Source organism: Haliotis rufescens, unplaced genomic scaffold (genome assembly GCF_023055435.1).
Source record: "Haliotis rufescens isolate VD_foot unplaced genomic scaffold, xgHalRufe1.0.p SCAF_52, whole genome shotgun sequence".
NCBI classification, from domain to species: domain Eukaryota; kingdom Metazoa; phylum Mollusca; class Gastropoda; order Lepetellida; family Haliotidae; genus Haliotis; species Haliotis rufescens.
This window is the reverse complement of record NW_025964246.1, coordinates 2,214,183-2,234,264: the sequence shown is the minus strand read 5'-3', so window position 1 is coordinate 2,234,264 and position 20,082 is coordinate 2,214,183. Positions and strand designations below refer to the sequence as shown.

General features: G+C 42.3%; 2 protein-coding genes and 1 long non-coding RNA gene across 15 annotated transcripts in view; 1 reads left to right on the top strand and 2 right to left on the bottom strand.

Moving 5' to 3' along the window:
- Positions 1 to 2,938: 2,938 nt before the first annotated feature.
- LOC124152142 (protein TIC 214-like) lies at positions 2,939 to 7,807 on the bottom strand. The gene is made up of 2 exons (XM_046524934.2): positions 6,390 to 7,807; positions 2,939 to 4,811 (listed from the first exon to the last, which is right to left on the bottom strand). The coding sequence occupies exons 1-2, from the start codon at positions 7,177 to 7,179 to the stop codon at positions 4,576 to 4,578; spliced, it is 1,026 nt and encodes a 341-aa protein (XP_046380890.1). The 5' UTR covers positions 7,180 to 7,807; the 3' UTR covers positions 2,939 to 4,575.
- A 7-nt stretch (positions 7,808 to 7,814) lies between these two features.
- On the top strand, positions 7,815 to 19,281 carry LOC125374143. The gene is made up of 3 exons (XR_007218526.1): positions 7,815 to 8,045; positions 8,619 to 8,699; positions 19,150 to 19,281. It is a non-coding gene; the product is annotated as an uncharacterized LOC125374143 (long non-coding RNA).
- The window catches only part of LOC124124053 (peripheral plasma membrane protein CASK-like), a 507,943-nt gene continuing 506,918 nt past the window's right edge, over positions 19,058 to 20,082 (bottom strand). For all 13 annotated transcript variants that reach the window (XM_048384960.1, XM_048384957.1, XM_048384959.1 and 10 more), the window contains one exon: positions 19,058 to 19,827. In XM_048384960.1, coding sequence (XP_048240917.1) covers positions 19,651 to 19,827 — 177 coding nt within the window. In that variant the 3' untranslated portion in view covers positions 19,058 to 19,650. The remainder of the gene's footprint in view (positions 19,828 to 20,082) is intronic.

Here is a 20,082-nt window from a genome sequence, read left to right as displayed (position 1 = left end):
TCCCCGAGTCGTCCAATGAGACTGCAACACGCAATGACGTGACAGCTTGAGCACATTTCATTTTCAAAGCGATGATAAAAAACAACACCAAGTATGATTTGTTATTTTTTATTTATAAAGGGTGATAATAAAACAGTATATATGTACTAAACACAACAATACTAAATAAACCATAAAGTTCCTCATCGGAGGGAGGCACAGGAAGATCATTTTCCCCGGATCGAACGATGTTACATCACTTGTCATCGTTAGTGTCATCATCAGTGTCATCATCAGTGTCATCATCAGTGTCATCATGAGTGGGGTGTTCATGTTAAACTGCCGCATGGTATCTCAGTGTGCTAGCACTATATATCGGCATCAGTCCGGACTAGTACAAGCAGCCACACACATACACGTACATGCACGTCACTATATAAGTGCAATAATCTTGGACGCGACTTTAAACCCCATTTCACCTCACCTCATCATCAACTTGATTTTGCTTACGTAGATATGGTCTTGTGCATGAAATCGAACTATTGTGATGCCAATGTCTGATTTTTCCCCTACCACCTCAAAATCTTGAAAAAATGAAAAACAAGATATTGGGATTTATTCATATTTTTTCTCTCGACTTAACCACCCGAAATTTTGGGTAAAATATCAGTAAAAATAACAAAATATACAATTCTGGCCCCACGATACATTTCAAACCGTTCAAATTGAGGCAGTGAATTATAAAGTACAGTTCTTTCTCACTCATCACAACATACAAGCAAATTCTGTCAACACGAAATATTAGGTAATGCATTTGTTTATCAGAAGAATTGGTTTTCAACTGGCACCATGGCTGTCTTTGGCAGAGATTTACTGGTAAAGAGGCATATATGTATTACAGTCAATGTGTAAAATGATTAAAAGTTTCACTTAGGCAATTTGCAAAACGTCTAAATATATCATTTTACAATTTGACTAAACCATCTGAACATTTATTTTATTATGATAAGGAATTCCAAACATATTTAGTTGAATTTCATCATCCAGTGACTGAAAATGGTAGGTTTAAAAGAAAAAACAAAATCAATGTATGTATAAACATGTAAAAATATATTTGGCTGCTTGTCCGAGCGGCCCGTGAAGATCCGGGGTAGAATAGGTCTTAAGCAACCCATGCTTGTCCCCCATGAAGATCCGGTGTAGAATAGGTCTTCAGCAACCCATACTTGTCCCCCGTGAAGATCCGGCGTATATTGGTCTTCAGCAACCCATGCTTGTCCCCCATGAAGATCCGGGGTAGAATAGGTCTTCAGCATCCCATGCTTGTCCCTCGTGAAGATCCAGGGTAGAATAGGTCTTCAGCAACCCATGCTTGTCCCCCGTGAAGATCCGGGGTAGTATAGGTCTTCAGCATCCCATGCTTGTCCCCAATGAAGATCCGGGGTAGAATAGGTCTTCAGCAGCCCATGCTTGTCCCCCGTGAAGATCCGGGGTAGAATAGGTCTTCAGCAGCCCATGTTTGTCCCCCGTGAAGATCCGGGGTAGAATAGGTCTTCAGCAACCCATGCTTGTCCCCCGTGAAGATCCGAGGTAGAATAGGTCTTCAGCATCCCATGCTTGTCCCCCATGAAGATCCAGGTTAGAATAGGTCTTCAGCAACCCATGCTTGTCCCTCGTGAAGATCCAGGGTAGAATAGGTCTTCAGCAACCCATGCTTGTCCCCCGTGAAGATCCGGGGTAGAATAGGTCTTCAGCAACCCATGCTTGTCCCCCGTGGAGATCCGGGGTAGAATAGGTCTTCAGCAACCCATGCTTGTCCCCCGTGAAGATCCGGGGTAGAATAGGTCATTAGCAACCCATGCTTGTCCCCCGTGGAGATCCGGGGTAGAATAGGTCTTCAGCAACCCATGCGTGTCCCCCGTGAAGATCCGGGGTAGAATAGGTCTTCAGCAACCCATGCTTGTCCCCCGTGGAGATCCGGGGTAGAATAGGTCTTCAGCAACCCATGCTTGCCGTAAGAGGCGACAATACTTGTCGTAAGAGGTGGCTAGAGGGATCGGGTGGTCAGGCTCGTGGACTTGGTTGATGCATGTCATCGTATACCAATTGCGTGGATCGATGCTCATGATGTCAATAACTGGATTGTCTAGTCCAGACACGATTATTTACAGACCGCCGTCAAATAGCTGGAATATTGCTGAGTGCGGCGTTAAACAACAAACAAACAGACAGAACGCGAATGTCGGTGTTCCCCTTGCAATGATGACATCACATACTGAATGCGTATTAACAGTGCCTTCAAGAACATATCGGACCGCCTCCGTGGTCTAGTAGTACAGCGTCCGCCCGGAGAGCGGAAGGTCGGGGGTTCGGTCCCCGGCCGCCTCATACCAAAAGGCGTTAAAAGATGGCACTTGTTGTTACCCTGTCTGGCGCTCGGCATTAAGAGGCTAAAACAAGGACTGGTCGGCTCGGAGTCAGTATACTGTGTCTGGGTGGGGTATTCATGTTAAACTGCGGCATGGTATCTCAGTGGGCTAGCACTATAAATCGGCATCAGTCCGGACTAGTACAAGCAGCCACTCACACACGTGCATGCACGTCGCTATATAAGTGCAATAATCCTTGACGCGACGTTAAACCCCATTTCACCTCACCATCAAGAACATATCACCGATTAACAACACCGTTATCATACATGGGTAGCCATTAAGGTCATGACACCTAGAAAATAAGGAGACAAAGATTTAATGAAGGATGAATGGAAGACAAGTCAACACGAACAAGTAACACTGGTAACAAAAATGATCATGGTAACAAACTCTTTAGGTCACGAGTTACGCAACCCATGCTTGCCGTAAAATGCGACTATGCTTGTCGTAAAAGGCGACTAACAGGATCGGATGGTCAGACTCGCTGACTTGGTTGATGCATGTCATCGATCCCAATTGCGTGGATCGATGCTCATGATATTAATCACTGGATTGTTTCGTCCAGACTCAATTATTTACACAGACCGCCGTCATATAGCTGGAATATTGCTGCGTGCGGCGTTAAACAACAAACAAACCAACTAACCAACCAAGTCTAGCGGACTAGTGGTCGTATCTAACCCTCAGCACGTGACCGGATGAATATGAGTGAGTTGTATTTTCTGCCGCTTTGATTCACGGCGTGACAGCTCCATGTGAGAGAAAAACAGGTATTAACACTTTGATGAAACCTGAAACCTGTCTGATTGAGAGAGATTGTCAGATGAGTGGGTTACGTTTAAAGCCGCTTTGAACAGCATTCCCAAGCTTAATGTGGGAGGAAAGTCCGAAGTGATGCAGGTCTCAGACGTTCACCACTTCGGTGAAACCCACAAGCACGGGGATGGTGCTGACAAAGCTTGAAACATTACCGGGGTGAACGGGAATTCGAACAAACAGCCACAGGTTTCTGGCGTGCCCAAGGGACGCAACTCTGCCCAGCGAATTGCGGCGCCTTAGACAATGGACCACCCGTGCCCCCGATTGTCACATGAAGACCCGGCCCTGTACGGGGCCTGAGAGGCCAGAATGAGAAGATTCCTGAGAGGAGGAGATAGGAGGAGAGAATACTATACTGAGATACTGAAATACTGAGTGTAAAAACAAGCACTAACAAAATAACGAAAAAAATAGGGGTCATGAATATTTTGGTATATATTTTTTCGTGAAGACTAAGCACACAATTTCATAAAAAACAAACAACTCTTTTTGTTCAGCAATCGTACAAATCAATATGATAAAGAATATCTTGTAAACAGTTTGTCACGAACTCCTTCACCTAACAAGGAGTGACGGGGATGGAGACAGTGAGAGAGGTAGACTTGACGCCCACTTGAACACACAATAGTGTAATAAATTCCAATCTACAGTCAACTACGGTTTCAACGAACTCGCTTATAACGAACTGACGGATATAACGAACTTACTTTTTGGTCCCGACTATTTGCTGTAGTTATGCTGTATATATGCTTATAACGAACTACGGTTATAACGAACTAAAATTAGAAGTCCCTTTGAGTTCGTTATAACCGAGGTTTACTGTATTATAAAAAGAGATGCAGTACAATTCGAGGATGGTCTATGACAGTGATGAGACTTTGCTGAAACCAACGGAACTGGGGCCGGATGAACAAAGCGTTCGTAGCGGTAAGGGTATCGTAACGCCCACGCTTTAACAAAGACTGCGACTGTCGAACGCTTTGTGTATCGGGCCCCAGGATAATAAGGAGGTTGAGGATAATAATCGGGGTGAATCTAGGATTCGGACCCACGCTCATCGGATCCTTGTAAACTAAGGGGCGCAACTATGTACAGTTAACTGCAACAAAGACGATTGTCTACTGTAACAATACAAAGCGTGAGATCAACAAATGACTGTAAATCACAAGTCAATATATACAAACAATACATCCACAAATAATTGTGCGCTAGCCACAGCAATTTTATAAGTTTCACAGTTTTTAAAGTACGATGTCGCCAGTGAATGACCCATACCTTGTAACTTCATGCATAATAATAGGTACGATACATCGCATCTTCCAAACCGTTTGTAGATCTGCCTTCTTCAAATCATCTGTATCTGTGTGTCACACATATTGTCTGTTGAAGTCCGATGACGCCTTGCATGACACTTAAAAACAAGCAACACCATACCCATCAACACAGGCACAACACACACTACCCCTAGGAATGCACACAAGATGCGTTGTGTTATCTTGGAGGATGGTGGTGGTGGTGCTTCATCAAATGTTGGTTGTTGTCGACCTTCCTTGCGCACACCAAGCGAATGGCTGGGTCCGTCTGCAAGGAACAACAGAAAAACATTCTGTAACAAGGCTTTATCTCAACATCGTTACAATGTGTTTGTTTGTTTGTTGTTTAACGCCGCACTCAGCAATATTCCAGCTATATGACGGCGGTCTGGACCAGACAATCCAGTGATTGACATCATGTGCATCGATCCATGCAATTGGGGTCGATGACATGCATCAACCAAGTCAGCGAGCCTGACCACCCGATCCCGTTAGTCGCCTCTTACGACGAGCATAGTCTCCTTTTACGGCAAGCATGGGTTGCTGAAGACCTATTCTACCCCGGATCTTTACGGGTTGCTTGGTTACAAAGCAGCCTTGAGGATGTGAGGTGAGGTGGGGTGAAATGGGGTTTGACGTCGCGTCAAAGATTATTGCATATTTTACCTAACTGTTATTTAGACAATTAAACAAGAAAGTGAATGTGTGAGAAAGGTTTTACGCCGCTTTCGCGACAATATTCCAGCAATATCACGGCGGGGGACACCAGAAATGGGCTTCACACATTGTACCCACGAGGGAAATAAATTTATACGCAGTTCATCGTATGTCGGTAAGCTCATATATTAGGCAAAAGGAGTAAATTAATTGTTTTCGTCCCCGCCTGCTTCACTTTCAACACCCACGCGAACTACGTTTTTTCCGGATTTTGTAACTAAGGGCAGGTAACTCTAACCTGCTTTTACCAAAGTGCAAGTACAAACTGCACATGACGCACGATGTGTGTGTGTGTGTGTGCGTACGTGCATGCGTGCGTGCGTGTGTGTGTGCGCGTCTTTTGAGGGGTTGGGGGACATTAAAGCATTTTCGGCTTGTCACGTGCATTTAGACATCACTACAACTTTTTTGAATCGCAATTCAGAAGCGAAGACAACCATTTAATTCCTGCAGAATACGAAGATTGTACCGTTCGGATCAGTGTTTGTGAGTCATGCAAATGAGTTTATCAACTCAAGTGAAGGAAAAAAACAGAAAGCCGTGTCATAACGTCATTTTAGGCCAAACCGAAAGGCCAGAAACCTAATACTTCTTTTGGCCTTAACTGTACAGCGGCATTGTGAAAACAATATATAGACAGCCGGTTCCATTCCTCACATGGGTACAGTGTGTGAAGCCCATTTCTGGCGTCTCCCGTCGTGATATTGCTGGAATATTGCAATAAGCGGCGTAAAACCATACTCACTCACTCACTTCGACAACATCGAGAATGGTTGTGTACATGACAAAACAGCAAGTGTTCCAGGCATATTGGTTGGTGATATTGTCCATGTATCGGTGGAAGTCTGGTACAGTAAACTACGGTTATAACGAACTCAAAGGGACTACTAATTTTAGTTCGTTATAACCGTAGTTCGTTATAAGTACATATACAGCATGACTACAGCAAGTAGCCGGGACCAAAAAGTAAGTTCGTTATATCCGTCAGTTCGTTATAAGCGTGTTCGTTATAACCGTAGTTTACTGTAATTCAATTATTGATTTGCAAATTATAATTTTTTTAAGGGTCAGCGAAATAATTGGTCGTTTTGACCCTATTTATAACGGTTACATAAAAAAGACAACATACTTTTTTTCGCAGCACGTATCGTCTCGTTGGGTCCCTCGTCCTTTTTCTTGTTCGTCGACTCGTTGGGGCTGGTGTCGTGTTTCACACCGTCCTGGACGGAGTAGTTGGTGAGGTTCCCATCGACACCGTTGTACCTGTCGCTTCTATTTGCATCACGGCCCACGTTACTCTTTGTACTCCGTTGTCCGCTGATACCATGGTTCACATTAAACAGAACATTGCTGTTTGTCCCTAATTTTCTATCATTCCCAGCCCCCGGGTTGTCTCGAACATTTGCATTAGTTTCCTGGCGGCGTTCGTTACCCCTGGTTTCTCCACCGCCGGTCTTAGTTTCTCGGTGACCGTTAGAATTGGTTTCTCGACCGCCGGTCTTAGTTTCTCGGTGACCGTTAGAATTGGTGTCTCGACCGCCGGTCTTAGTTTCTCGGTGACCGTTAGAATTGGTTTCTCGACCGCCGGTCTTAGTTTCTCGGTGACCGTTAGAATTGGTGTCTCGATGGCGGCTGCTATCTCCTCCAAAATTTCGGTCTTCAGAATTCCATTTGTTCCGTACACTGCTGTGTGTGTTCCCATTCTCGTTGATGTTTGTGTCTGAATGACTGATTGTCCTGGAACCAGGACCGCCAACATTGGCATTCGTCTTTGGGTCAGGAAAAGTTCCCCGAATGTCACTTCTGTTAGAGTCGATATACTGTTTTACACTTCTCGTTCCGCAACAACGAATAAACACACACAATATGAAATAGCGCAAGGCGTGCATCTCGATAGACGCTGCACAGTCAGAGGTCATTCATGTAGGTCAATGTAGGTTAACGTCCCTTTTTTTACCACACTGTTAATCCCTAGGCGTCACTTACCACACATTATGAACGATTCGATTCCTCTTTAGCTGGTAACACTTGGCTATAACACACGCGCACGGGGCATCGAACATTGAATACATTTTACCTTGACTGTCATCACCTGTAACACTTGACTGCTTTTCTCCGAACCAGCTCCTTCCCGACAATGCCGTGTCCCCTGTTTTCTTAGATACAGGGCACCTTGTTCAGTCAGCGGTTGGTAAACATCAAACAAGCAAAACAAATCAAGCTGGTACTAACTGAGGGTATGGCTGCATCCAGACAACGTATAACAAATAGTCTCTGCTCTGTTCGTTTTACTGAGATGTATTTTTAGATACATGTCACTAAAGAGGGCTTCCCCAGATCTATAAATAGCTTCATACTGCGTTTCTGTTATTCGTGACTTTAGCACTGACTGCACAAAAACTCTACGGTACCTGCACTAGAGTGACCCCTCATATTGATGCAGTGTAGTTATCTACATTGTTAATAATCCCCACCACATCGCCAGTTTTCTGCGTCTTTTAAGCCTGACATTTTTATGGCAGTCGGTTGCAAGCGAGACTGTTTACATCACGTGGCGGTCATGAGCTAGCGACAGACCCAATACAGTTCCGGTATAGCAGGCGCGAATCAATCCCTTAAAATATTCGCTCCGGGGTGCTTTCAAGGCTTACTCAAGGTTCCGATCACTATCGATGGGCTCAATTCAATCCCTACAGTTTTACATTATTCTACTTCTCCTGTCCAGTTTTGGCAAACAGTTCTGAAACTTCCTGATGTTCATGTGACCTTCACCTTACCTGAAATTGTAAGTTTGTTTAATTGTCAACATAAATTATTTGTTGATTACAGAAGGCAGGTGTGCACGAAATGATCTATATACATTTAATTAACATTGGACCCGTGAAGATCCGTGGTAGAATAGGTCTTCAGCAACCCATGCTTGTCGTTATAGGCGACTATGCTTGTTGTAAGAGGCGACTAACAGGATCGGGTGGTCAGGCTCGCAGACTTGGTTGAAGCATGTCATCGTATCCCATTTGCGTGGATCGATGCTAATGATGTCTGTCACTGGATGGTCTGGTCCAAACTCGATTATTTACAGACCGAGTTTGACACAAGCTTACAGATGAAAGCGAAGGCAGACGAGAACACATACTGCATATGTACACAGTCACGTGACAACGTTGATATCTATAAATACACACGAGGTCCCGCTCCCTTCAACATCGGATCGGCCAGCTACGCCAACCCATGTAAACAAACGATAAATACGCAAAAGGAAATAGTTTTCACGTTAAGGAGATTTTCTCAATGAAACTTGACGATGTTATGACAAATGTGTAGCTTGAAATAGGTGGGAAACATATTTAATTTGCAGAAGTACTAAGATGACCGCAAGGAACTCTGGGTAGAGTGTGCGTCAGTCAGCAAAATCACAGCCGAGGCGCTTGTCCAATGGGTGAGTGAGTGAGTTGAGTTTCACGCCGCTTTTAACAGTATTCCAGGTATATCACGGCATGTCAGCTTAATGTGGGAGGAAAGGTCCAGACTCGATTATTTACAGACCGCCGTCATATAGCTGGAATAGTGTTGAGTGCGGCGTAAAACAACAAACAATTAAACCATGTATGATACGTACTTTTTCCGCCTATTATCAACCTAACATATTTTATACATACGCGCAAGGAAAGGTACCATATGTCATAAAATCATTTCCACGTGTAGATAAAACTTAAATTAAATAATCTGTATCAACATAAATAAAAAAGATAACCGGTCGAATTTCTTAATATATACGACAAAACCTTTACCGTAAGAAATCTCCTAAATGCAGTCTATTGTTCAAGTCTGACAGCAAAATATGCAAGTGTCTAAAACTCGCTATTAAATAGGTGTCATCAGTCCAAATTGACATGTTTCTAATTTAAAAATATTCGTTTTTCCGTAAGTAAGAGTGAACAAATACATGTGTAGTGGTAGAGGTCGTTTTCGCTTTGACGAAAATGACTGGTGATGATATCAAAGAAACGAATTTCACAGAGAATTTAAAGGTGAGGTGAATGGTGTTTAACGTTGCGTCCAAGATTGATGCACTGATATAGCGACGTGCATGCACGTGCGTGCCTGTGTATGTGTGTGTGGCTGCTTGTACTAGTCCGGACTGATGCCGATTTATTGTGCCAGCTCACTGATATACCATGCCGCAGTTTAACATGAATACCCCACTCAGACACAGTATACTGACTCCGAGCCGACCAGTCCTTGTTTTAGCCCCTTAATGCCGAGCGCCAGACAGGGTAACAACAAGTACGACCTTTTAACGTCTTTAGGTATGACGCAGCCGGATCGAACCCCCGACCTTCCGTTCTGTGTGTGTGTGTGTGTGTGTGTGTGTGTGTGTGTGTGTGTGTGTGCGTGCGTAAACGTGTGCGTGATGTATTGAGGTTTATGCAACTTCATCGTATCCCATTTGCGTAGATCGATGTTCATGATGTCAATCACTGGATTGTCTGGTCTAGACTCGATTACTGACAGACCGCCGTCATATAGCTTGGATATTGCTGAGTGCGGCGTTGAACAACAAACAAACAAACAAACAAACACAATTGCGTGGACCGATGACTAGATTATTCATAGAGCGGCGTTTAACAAGAACAAACAAAACTCATAAGCCAGCAAGATATTGGCATTCCAAAAGAAGAGCTAAAGATGTAAACAAGCCCTGCAATGCTTAGCTCAATCTGCCAACAGGGGGCGCTAGTAGTCGTTTTTCCAAGCTTGGCGGAAATAGCCGAACCTGAGATTGGGTTTAGTTCTACATCTCAGGTCATCACTATTTTGACGTCACACCGCATTCAACAATATTCCAGCAGACGGCGGGCTGTATATAATGTATATAATCAAGTCTGGACCAGACAATATGGTGATTGATATCGTGAACAACAATCCACGCTGTCGGAATACGACGACACGCAAACAGCCAAGTCACCTAGTCAGACCAGCCGATCCATTTGGTTGCCTCAGAGGAACATGCGTGTCGCACGTCACCCGAGGGACCGGTAGACAAGGAATGCATCTTGCCGCCACCTAATTATATTGCAGGTATGTCTTATGCATGCATGATTAGACCCGAAACGGAAAAGATAACCAGTTAGGCATTTATCTACATAATTCATTTTTAACGTTCATCGACAAAATTAATAGCAGACGTCAAAACAAAACAAGAGTTATTCCCCCTAGATATATTTCATTCGGAAAATATCGTAAATAACTTACATCATTAATTATAGATAATAAAATTGCAATTGGTGTGTTGCAAATGTAATATTAATGCGAGCAGGCGACATAAGAAATGTCCCTTACATGTGAAAATGATAGAATGCGTCAGCAAATCAGAATCCGACACTCATGTAAGGTAAGATAAATGGTTGTTGTTATTCGATTGGGGTGGGAATGTTTTCATACAACTCAAAATGATTTGGGTAAAGGTGATATATTTGCGCAGTGTAGAAAAACATGCAATCTGCCATCGCACGTCATCCATGTAGTTTCCATCTCCACGTGAGGGTTATTTCCCAGCATGCAGTACGTCCAGGGGTGACGGGGGGTGACTCACAGAGACATATTTTATGACACCCGAGAACAAAAGTCACCCCATGAGTGAACTTCGTCATGTCTATTTAAAGATGTGGTTTTCCGGGCATAAATGAAACAAACTTGCTCTCACTTAAATTTCCTTGTTTTCATGTTAGTTCACAATTCCTGTGTTAGGGATTAAATATGTTTAATACACCAGTGCTGAGATAATGTACTAGGGTGCTGTTATATAACAGGTACCAGTGAGACTTCTGCTAAGTTTGTTTGTTTGTTGTTTGACGCCGCACTAAGCAATATTCCAGCTATATGACGGTGGTCTGTAAGTAATCGAGTCTGAACCAGACAATCCAGTGATTGACAACATGAGCATCGATCCACACAATTAGGATCGATGACATGCATCAACCAAGTCAGCAAGGCCTGACCACCCAACCTCGTTAGTCGCCTCTTATGACAAGCCTCTTATGACAAGCATAGTCGCCTTTTAGGGCAAGCATGGGTTGCGGAAGACCTATTCTACTTTAACACCACAATCGGCCATAGCCAGTCTTTCGAAGATGACATCTAAACATTCGTCTAAGGCACGGCGATTCGCTGTGCAGAGTTGCATCCCTTGGGCACGCCAGAAACCTATGATTGTGGGTTCGAATCCCGGTTCGCCCCGATTATGTTTCTAGGTTTGTCCGCACCATACCCATGCTCGTGGGTTTCACCTAAGTGGTAAATGTCTGAGACCTGCATTATGTCGGGCTTTCCTCCCACATTAAGCTGACACGCCGTGATATAACTGGAATACTGTTAAAAGCAGCATTAAACCCATCTCACTCACTCACTCTAAACAATCGATTCTGAACCAGACAATCCAGTGACTGATACTGTGAGCAACGACCAGCACACGGCCAATTCTAAACCTGAATCCCCAATCTCATAGTTGGCATGGGTTTCTGGCCATGTAGTTCTTCCTCTGCTATGTCATATCAGAATTTGAGTCCACAACTGAAGGTTCTGGTGACCCTGTTACATTTTCAGAAGGCTTGATGCCCATTTTCTGCACTGGTCAAGAATAAAACTGAGTTGGGTTTTACATAGACTAGTGTCCAAACTCCCATACTGTCACACAGACTAATGATGGTCGTGTGCAGAAAGTGTCCAAACTCCCATACCTTCACATACACTTGCGATGGTCGGTTGCTGAGAGTGTCCGGAATCCCATACATAATGAGTGAGTATTGTTTTACGCCGCTTTAAGCAATATTCCAGCATCATCACATGAAAGACACCAGAAATGGGCTTCACACATTGCACAGGTCGCGAATCCAACATGGGTCTTCAGTGTGTCAAGTGAACGCTTGAACCACCCCACTTTCTCACAGACTTCTGATGGTCCCTGTGCTGAGAATGTCCAAACTCCCATACGTTCACACAGGTGAGGTGAAATGGGGTTTAACGTTGCGTCCAAGATTATTGCACTTATATAGCGACGTACATGTACGTGTGTGTGTTTGTGTTGCTGCTTGTACCAGTCCGGACTGATGCCGATTTATAGTGCTAGCACACTGAGATACCATGCCGCAGTTTAACATGAATACCCCACCACGACACAGTATACTGACTCCGAGCCGACCAGTCCTTGTTTTAGCCCCTTAATGCCGAGCGCTGGACAGGGTAACAACAAGTACCATCTTTTTACGTCTTTTGGTATGACGCGGCCTGGGGTCGAACTACGTTCACACAGACTTGCGATGGTCGGGTGACGAGTGTCCCCTACTTCAACAAACGTGAGCATTCTTGTATGGCTAGGACATCCCTGCAATATCCACACACATTAGAGACAAACAACAAAACCATTTAAGTTTATATGTATTTTTATTTAGACTCCTCTCATAGCTTGTCTTTTTCCTGATATAACATGTCAGTTTTCCCTTACTAACAAAATAGCCTTGATCATTTTCTCAAATTGATAAAAAACAAATTACCTGGCCCACACCTGAAGAAGAAACCCCAGAAATAGGACTGCTGTGAGGCTATGATATGATCGCTATGGTTACAAAAATAATATACCAGCAACCAATCACAAATTACTCTTCACAAGCAACAAAGCCAGATAAGCTGGGTAAGCCTTGGACAACCATACCTTATGTTTTATTGTTTAAAGTCACAGTCAGCAATACCTAAGCAGGAGGTGAGTAAACAAGTGTAGACCAGACAAACCAGTGATTGATATCATGAGCAACGCCCAGTACCATGATGACACCCAATCCACCAAGTAACGGAACCTTGGTGCCGTTGTACAAAACAACCTTAGCACTATGACTGTTGTAAGTCTATGTTAAGGTATGGGAGTTACGATCACCTTAGCACTATGACTGCTGTAAGTCTATGTTAAGGTATGGGAGTTACGATCACCTTAGCACTATGACTGTTGTAAGTCTATGTTAAGGTATGGGAGTTACGATCACCTTAGCACTATGACTGTCATAAGTCTATGTTAAGGTATGGTAGTTACGATCACCTTAGCACTATGACTGTTGTAAGTCTATGTTAAGGTATGGGAGTTACGATCACCTTAGCACTATGACTGTCATAAGTCTATGTTAAGGTATGGTAGTTACGATCACCTTAGCACTACGACTGCTGTAAGTCTATGTTAAGGTATGGGAGTTACGATCACCTTAGCGCTAAGATCACTTTGTACAACACACCCAGATCTGATTTACCCACACAACAAACACAGGTTACCGGGGACCGATTCTAACCTGAAAAGCCAGTGGGGACAATAACCACATCTTCAGTTATAAACTCGCCTTTAATTTTAATAACTTTACCTATGCCTTTTTAAAACACAAATGAAAAAAAGTCTGAAAAAATATTGGCATAAAAACTGAAAATGCACTTTGTGTTCAAGGTATTAAAGAATAAGGTTCTGTATAAAACATAGCTTTCCAATTTGGGTTCGAGGGGTAGGCAAATGTTTGTTTCAAGCTATATCATGAAAGCCTAAAATTAAATATTTCAGTAGAAGGACTAGAGTAGGTTTGTCACAAGGTATGGAGGTACTCTGATAATCTCGTTTGCTGGGATTAGTATTGTAAGTATTGTAGTGTAAGAAAACACATCGTACTTGGTGAAACGTCATACAACCCACTTGGAACTTTGAGGTGCTAGGAAACTGAATGTATCAGAATATTTTACATGAGTATATATACTTTCGGTGCATCGAATAGAGAGAAAGCTTATATCTTGGGATATATTGTATAGAATAAATATCTATATCTTTGACTTCATAAACTTTATCTGAAATACTGCATCATGTAGTAAAATCGCATATTATATATAATATTATCGTATGTTTTGGGTTATAGCCATGTAATATTGCCATGTATTAAACAGGCCAGGTATGCATGTTATCAAGGAAATTATCACCATTAAGTAACCATCTTTAAGTAATGAATATGACATACAAACTGACATTTTGTAGTTTCTTTCTCTCCAACTGACAAAGGACTAATGACAGTATTTCCTCTATTAAGAACAGGCTGTATTAAAGATCTGAGTGTAGGGGTAGTTTTGTAATAAGAGCCAGGTCTCCAATAAAGTTCCATGTCATCTACAGCAAATAGTTGCCCCTGATTCGAGTCCAATAATCCCCTCTGTGACATGGAGAAACCAGGAACAAGAACCGAAATAGGAACCAGGGCCTTGTTCCTCAAAGCCATCTTAGAGCTACAATGATCGTAAGCCTGTGTTAAAGTATGGGACTTACGATCACCTTAGCGTTAAGATTGCTTTGAGGAACTGGAACAAGGCCTCTGACAAGAGTCAGCATCTGATATGGCTTGTGTTTGAAGTGAACTGAAGTCAGGCCCCGGGCTCTCAATAGAGGAAATACGGTTTCCATAAAGTAAAGAAATTATCATCTAATATTTACAAAGAAAGTGTAAGGTGTATTTGGTCTGAATTCAACACAATTGGCACAAAAGAAAGCATAACACAAGGGAACACTATTTCATTGTGTTCATAATAACATGGTGTTTAATGATCCAAGCAAACATTTCACATATGTGGAAAAGTAGTTCATCCCGGGACCTCTTTGTCCCTCCCAACTAGGTTCCAACAAATTACAGCAATAAAAAAACTCTCAAAGTTTATCAACATGGGTGAATTTATTGTCTCTTTTTTTGCTTACCCATATGACCTTGACCTAATAAAGTTGTTTTTTCAATTTATCTTAATTTTCACCACAGATCCTATAGATAGAAAAACATATCGGTAAACAAAAGCCAGGAAATTATCAAAAACTGACTCCTCATCAAACAAAGCCTCCTCTGATTTGTCTGTATCTGGCAATCCAGCATATTTAAAGTGTACAATTCACTGAGAAAAGCTGAAAATCAGGAGGACTCCCAGGAACATAATAAAACATGTCTACTAAAACCATCTTGTCTACAAAACGGATGTGCTACTATTTGTTGAGAGTCAATAACCAGCAGAATAAACATAACAACACAAGGCAGAGCTGTCATTGAAAGGCGGGATATCGATAGACTACGTTTCTACAGAACTGTAGCAATCCACAAAGAAGAAACCTGCTACTAATACCATTATTACCCACTAAATATTGGCTAAAACCATTATTACCCACTAAATATTGGCTAATACCATTATTACCCACTAAATATTGGCTAAACTTGAGAATTTGGGGTCAACAATGGTTCCACATTGAGTAAGTGAGTGAAAGTTTTATGCCTCTTTTATCAATATTCCAACCATTTTATGGCAGGGGACTCCAGGAATTGGCTTCACACATTGTACCCATGGAGATATTTTGTTTGTTTGTTGTTTAATATAGTGACTGACATCATGAGTATCGATCTACGTAATACGTTTCTTTCCCCGACCATCATCCCGATTTTTGTATTCTGCCCTTGTGAGACAAGTGGTAAACGTTAATGTCATATAGTAATTATGGCTTATTTATAATGTGCCAAATCCACACCCTCAAGCATGCTTAAAGTGCTGCATCATCACCCCGGTCAGTAGATCAGTGTGCACACAGTTTCATTCTCAGCTCCCTGGGGAGATGTAAGGAATGTGATATTTGGGATAACACTTTCTCAGGGAAGTGCAGATTCTCGTACTTTTTAGGGTTGAGTCCCGTCCGGGATTCGAACCCACACTGCCAGAGTGAGGCACACAAAGTCAGCGATCTCACCCACACCCAGGCTTCCACAAACATGAAAGTCCTGCAACTTGTTGTTGAGATCACGCACTTTGTGTACCCCTCTGACAAGTGTCAGAATGTGTGAAATGATCTAATCACAAGCTCATGTTTATCATACTTTGAAAAGTTCTCTGTAATCTTGTTTTGAGCACCACTATTTGACCCATTAGTATATATCATGATATATCACCCCTGAAACGTCCAATCAATGACAGCCCTGCCCCGAGGACAAGTATAAACAAAACAAACAAGGGAGATAACTACATCCAGGACTACAGGAATCAATGAAAACAATAACTAGCAACCTCAATGGCAGGACCAAGACTCACACACCTGCAAAACAACTAATTACCGTATTTAATCTAAAATATACACATGATGTTTTTTTCTGCTTTTATCACTTTTTAAAAGTGAACATAGTTTGATAAGCTTGTTTGAATTATCTTTCATAGGCACGAGAGTGTCAACCACAAAAAGTCAATCCCCAAAATATATTTATAATTAATGGACAAATTGAAATACTGAGCCTTAGATTCTAAATAAAGTTAATAATCTTACACCATCTTAATTTCATATATTTGACAATATTCTAATCATGTAAACAGCAGCAAAATATTCATTTATCATGTCCGTATTAAGAGAAGAATTACGGTAATTATTGACAGCAGCTCTGGAACCTCCCATTGGATGCGTTCCAATCATAGAAATATTGAAGTGTGGAAACATGGTATGAACAAATGAAAGATGTGAACACCTCTGGGAAAAATATGGAAATGTAGACAGCCCTGACTATACAAATATTCATGATCACGTTAAAAAATAATATAATTCTCAAAACGCAAACAGAAAATGGGTTGAATTAGCCCCAGCCCTCTCGTCAGACCTCTGAAGGGAGGTAGGGACTATGAAATGGGTTGAATTAGCCCCAGCCCTCTCGTCACACTCCTGAAGGGAGGTAGGGACTATGAAATGGGTTGAATTAGCCCCAGCCCTCTCGTCACACTCCTGAAGGGAGGTAGGGACTATGAAATGGGTTGAATTAGCCCCAGCCCTCTCGTCACACTCCTGAAGGGAGGTAGGGACTATGAAATGGGTTGAATTAGCCCCAGCCCTCTCGTCAGACCCCTGAAGGGAGGTAGGGACTATGAAATGGGTTGAATTAGCCCCAGCCCTCTCGACACACTCCTGAAGGGAGGTAGGGACTATGAAATGGGTTGAATTAGCCCCAGCCCTCTCGTCAGACTTCTGAAGGGAGGTAGGGACTATGAAATGGGTTGAATTAGCCCCAGCCCTCTCGACACACTCCTGAAGGGAGGTAGGGACTATGAAATGGGTTGAATTAGCCCCAGCCCTCTCGACACACTCCTGAAGGGAGGTAGGGACTATGAAATGGGTTGAATTAGCCCCAGCCCTCTCGACACACTCCTGAAGGGAGGTAGGGACTATGAAATGGGTTGAATTAGCCCCAGCCCTCTCGTCACACTCGTGAAGGGATGTAGGGACTATGAAATGGGTTGAATTAGCCCCAGCCCTCTCTTCACACCCCTGAAGGGAGGTAGGGACTATGAAATGGGTTGAATTAGCCCCAGCCCCCTCGTCAGACTCCTGAAGGGAGGTAGGGACTATGAAATGGGTTGAATTAGCCCCAGCTCTCTCGTCAGACTCCTGAAGGAATGTAGGGACTATGAACTGTAGGGACAGGTGTCAGGGGAATCCAATGTATACAAAGTTATTGCAAGGGAGGGCAGGCATGTTATTGTCTGATTAACACTCTATAGAAATAAATTTCTTATAATGAATCCCATTGAAAGAAACATTTAAAAAATATTACACAATCCAATACCAAAAGCTGTGTAAGACTGAAGCCAGTATAAAATAATGAGAAGTTTGTGTGATTGGGGATGTAAAACCAGATTGAACGCAATAGGCTTAGTACTCTGGCGATGCTACGAAACTGACCTTGGTTGCACTACCGTAAATCATCAAATACGAACCCCTCCTCTTTTGGCGTATATAATTCTCAAGTTATGCAGCTCCATTAAACAATTGTAGCAAGATTAAACCTGATGGTACTTGATATTTTACGAACACTAAGATCCACCCCTATATGAGGCAAGCATCTATTTCGAGGTTTGCATCTATTCAAGGATTCACGGTAGGTCAAATTGTGAAGGATGAAAATGAAATCCCAAACTACTCAACTCTATTTCTTAAAACAGGTACTCAGTGTAAGATGTAAAATAAAACAATAAAATGGCCCATTCACAAGGACAACGTGACCTTGGCAGCTATATTGGGAGTCCATCTTGGCATGCAACAAATCAAGTTCCTTTATTGCATACCCTGGTACAACATCTGGGTTATTCAATATGGTCAGTTGGCCAGTCTTGCTGAAGATTCTAATCAGTAGATGAACTTTTGAAAAAAATCATCTAAAACCATTCCTAAGTACCTGTGCTGAAAAATGTGGGAAAAATCAAATTTAAAAAATCACTTGCACCAGCCTATGATCACAACTTACAAATATACTCTGGAAAAGATATCTCCCTATTGTGATGGTTTCAGAATACCATATTAGACCTGCCTAGACCCTACATCTGAATTCGATATTATCAAGCTCAGATTCACACCCAGGTGAAACTTTCACTCGTTAACTCACCTGGGAATCACCTAAAAAGACAACGCCCACTTCAAGCCCAACTTCCCCATTATTACCTGTTCTAAGAGGTTGCTGACAAAGTCTCGTTTATGACATCGAATCATTGACACACTATGGAGGAAGCAGTGAGACACAAAACATGGCCGGGGCAGCTAAGTTATTGCCAAACCTAAATTAGGACTTAACAAGTCCCCAGCAATTTGTTAAAACCTAAAGCTTTAAATACGGTAAGATCACTCAGCCATGTCTTGTGTTCAGTAGTAGAACGTCAGCAGTATGAGGCAGACACCATTAAACCTTTCTTGTTGCATTAAACAACAGTGACAAGCATTCAATCAACTCTTGTAAACATGTTTATTTACTGGAATAAACTACTCAATCTAGTAAATTGGAAGTCCAGCTTATTATCAGGTATATCATTCTTCTTTCCAGGAGCAGAGGCTCCACCAATCAGCTTTCAGAATCAACTTGAATCCACCAATCAGTGAGTAGATCCCTAACCAACAACCAATCAGAGGTAAGCAATATACTTTTTTCACCAATCAGAACATCTTAGCTTCTTTCCTACAACCAATCAAACATCACACTGTATTTTGTATCAGTAGGGTGTCGAGAACACAAATCTCGTCGACCAATCCTATTTCCTTATTCATTTCCACCAATCACAGTCGAGCTGTGGCAAACTGTTGCTCCAATCAGATTGAAAATCACTTGTGAAGTTTGGTCTGTAGAAGATGACTAACCAAGATTGCCGGGCTGAGTGCGACACAATGCGGATCCTGTCGATGCAGCTGCTGCCGTTACAGCCCGCGTCCTACGTAGGACACAACATGTTAACAGCATGAACGGCTGCTGCACATGGCGTTACGTCCACACAACTCGGCGTTCTGTACAATAAGGCATCCATATTTGGTTTGATTGACTCTTGGACATTCAGTAGACCCAACTGACTGGCACCCATTGTTGCGTTGCACTTACGTCTTCGATCGCCTTCTCTAGTGTTCTTATTGTCTCGTCAATGTCATTATTCACAATCTTGTAATCAAAATAATGTCCGTATGCCTTCTCCAAAAGTTCGCTTTCTCGTGCAAGTCGCTCCAAACTGCCATCCTGAAACAAGAGAATTCTCCACATCTAAGAGCTGACATAGGCTTAGGGCTAACATAAATACTTTCTTACAAACTTCTCAAAATTTCATTTTGGATGAACAATTCGTTACAATTAAGAATTTTAAACCTAAAACTTCTCAATAAATGAGATGAATACTGGAACATATTTAATCTTTGACAATTTGTTCTTTCAAATTGAAATCATGTCAAAAATTTAAATTAAATATGCATCTTAATAACCTCTGACATAATCAAT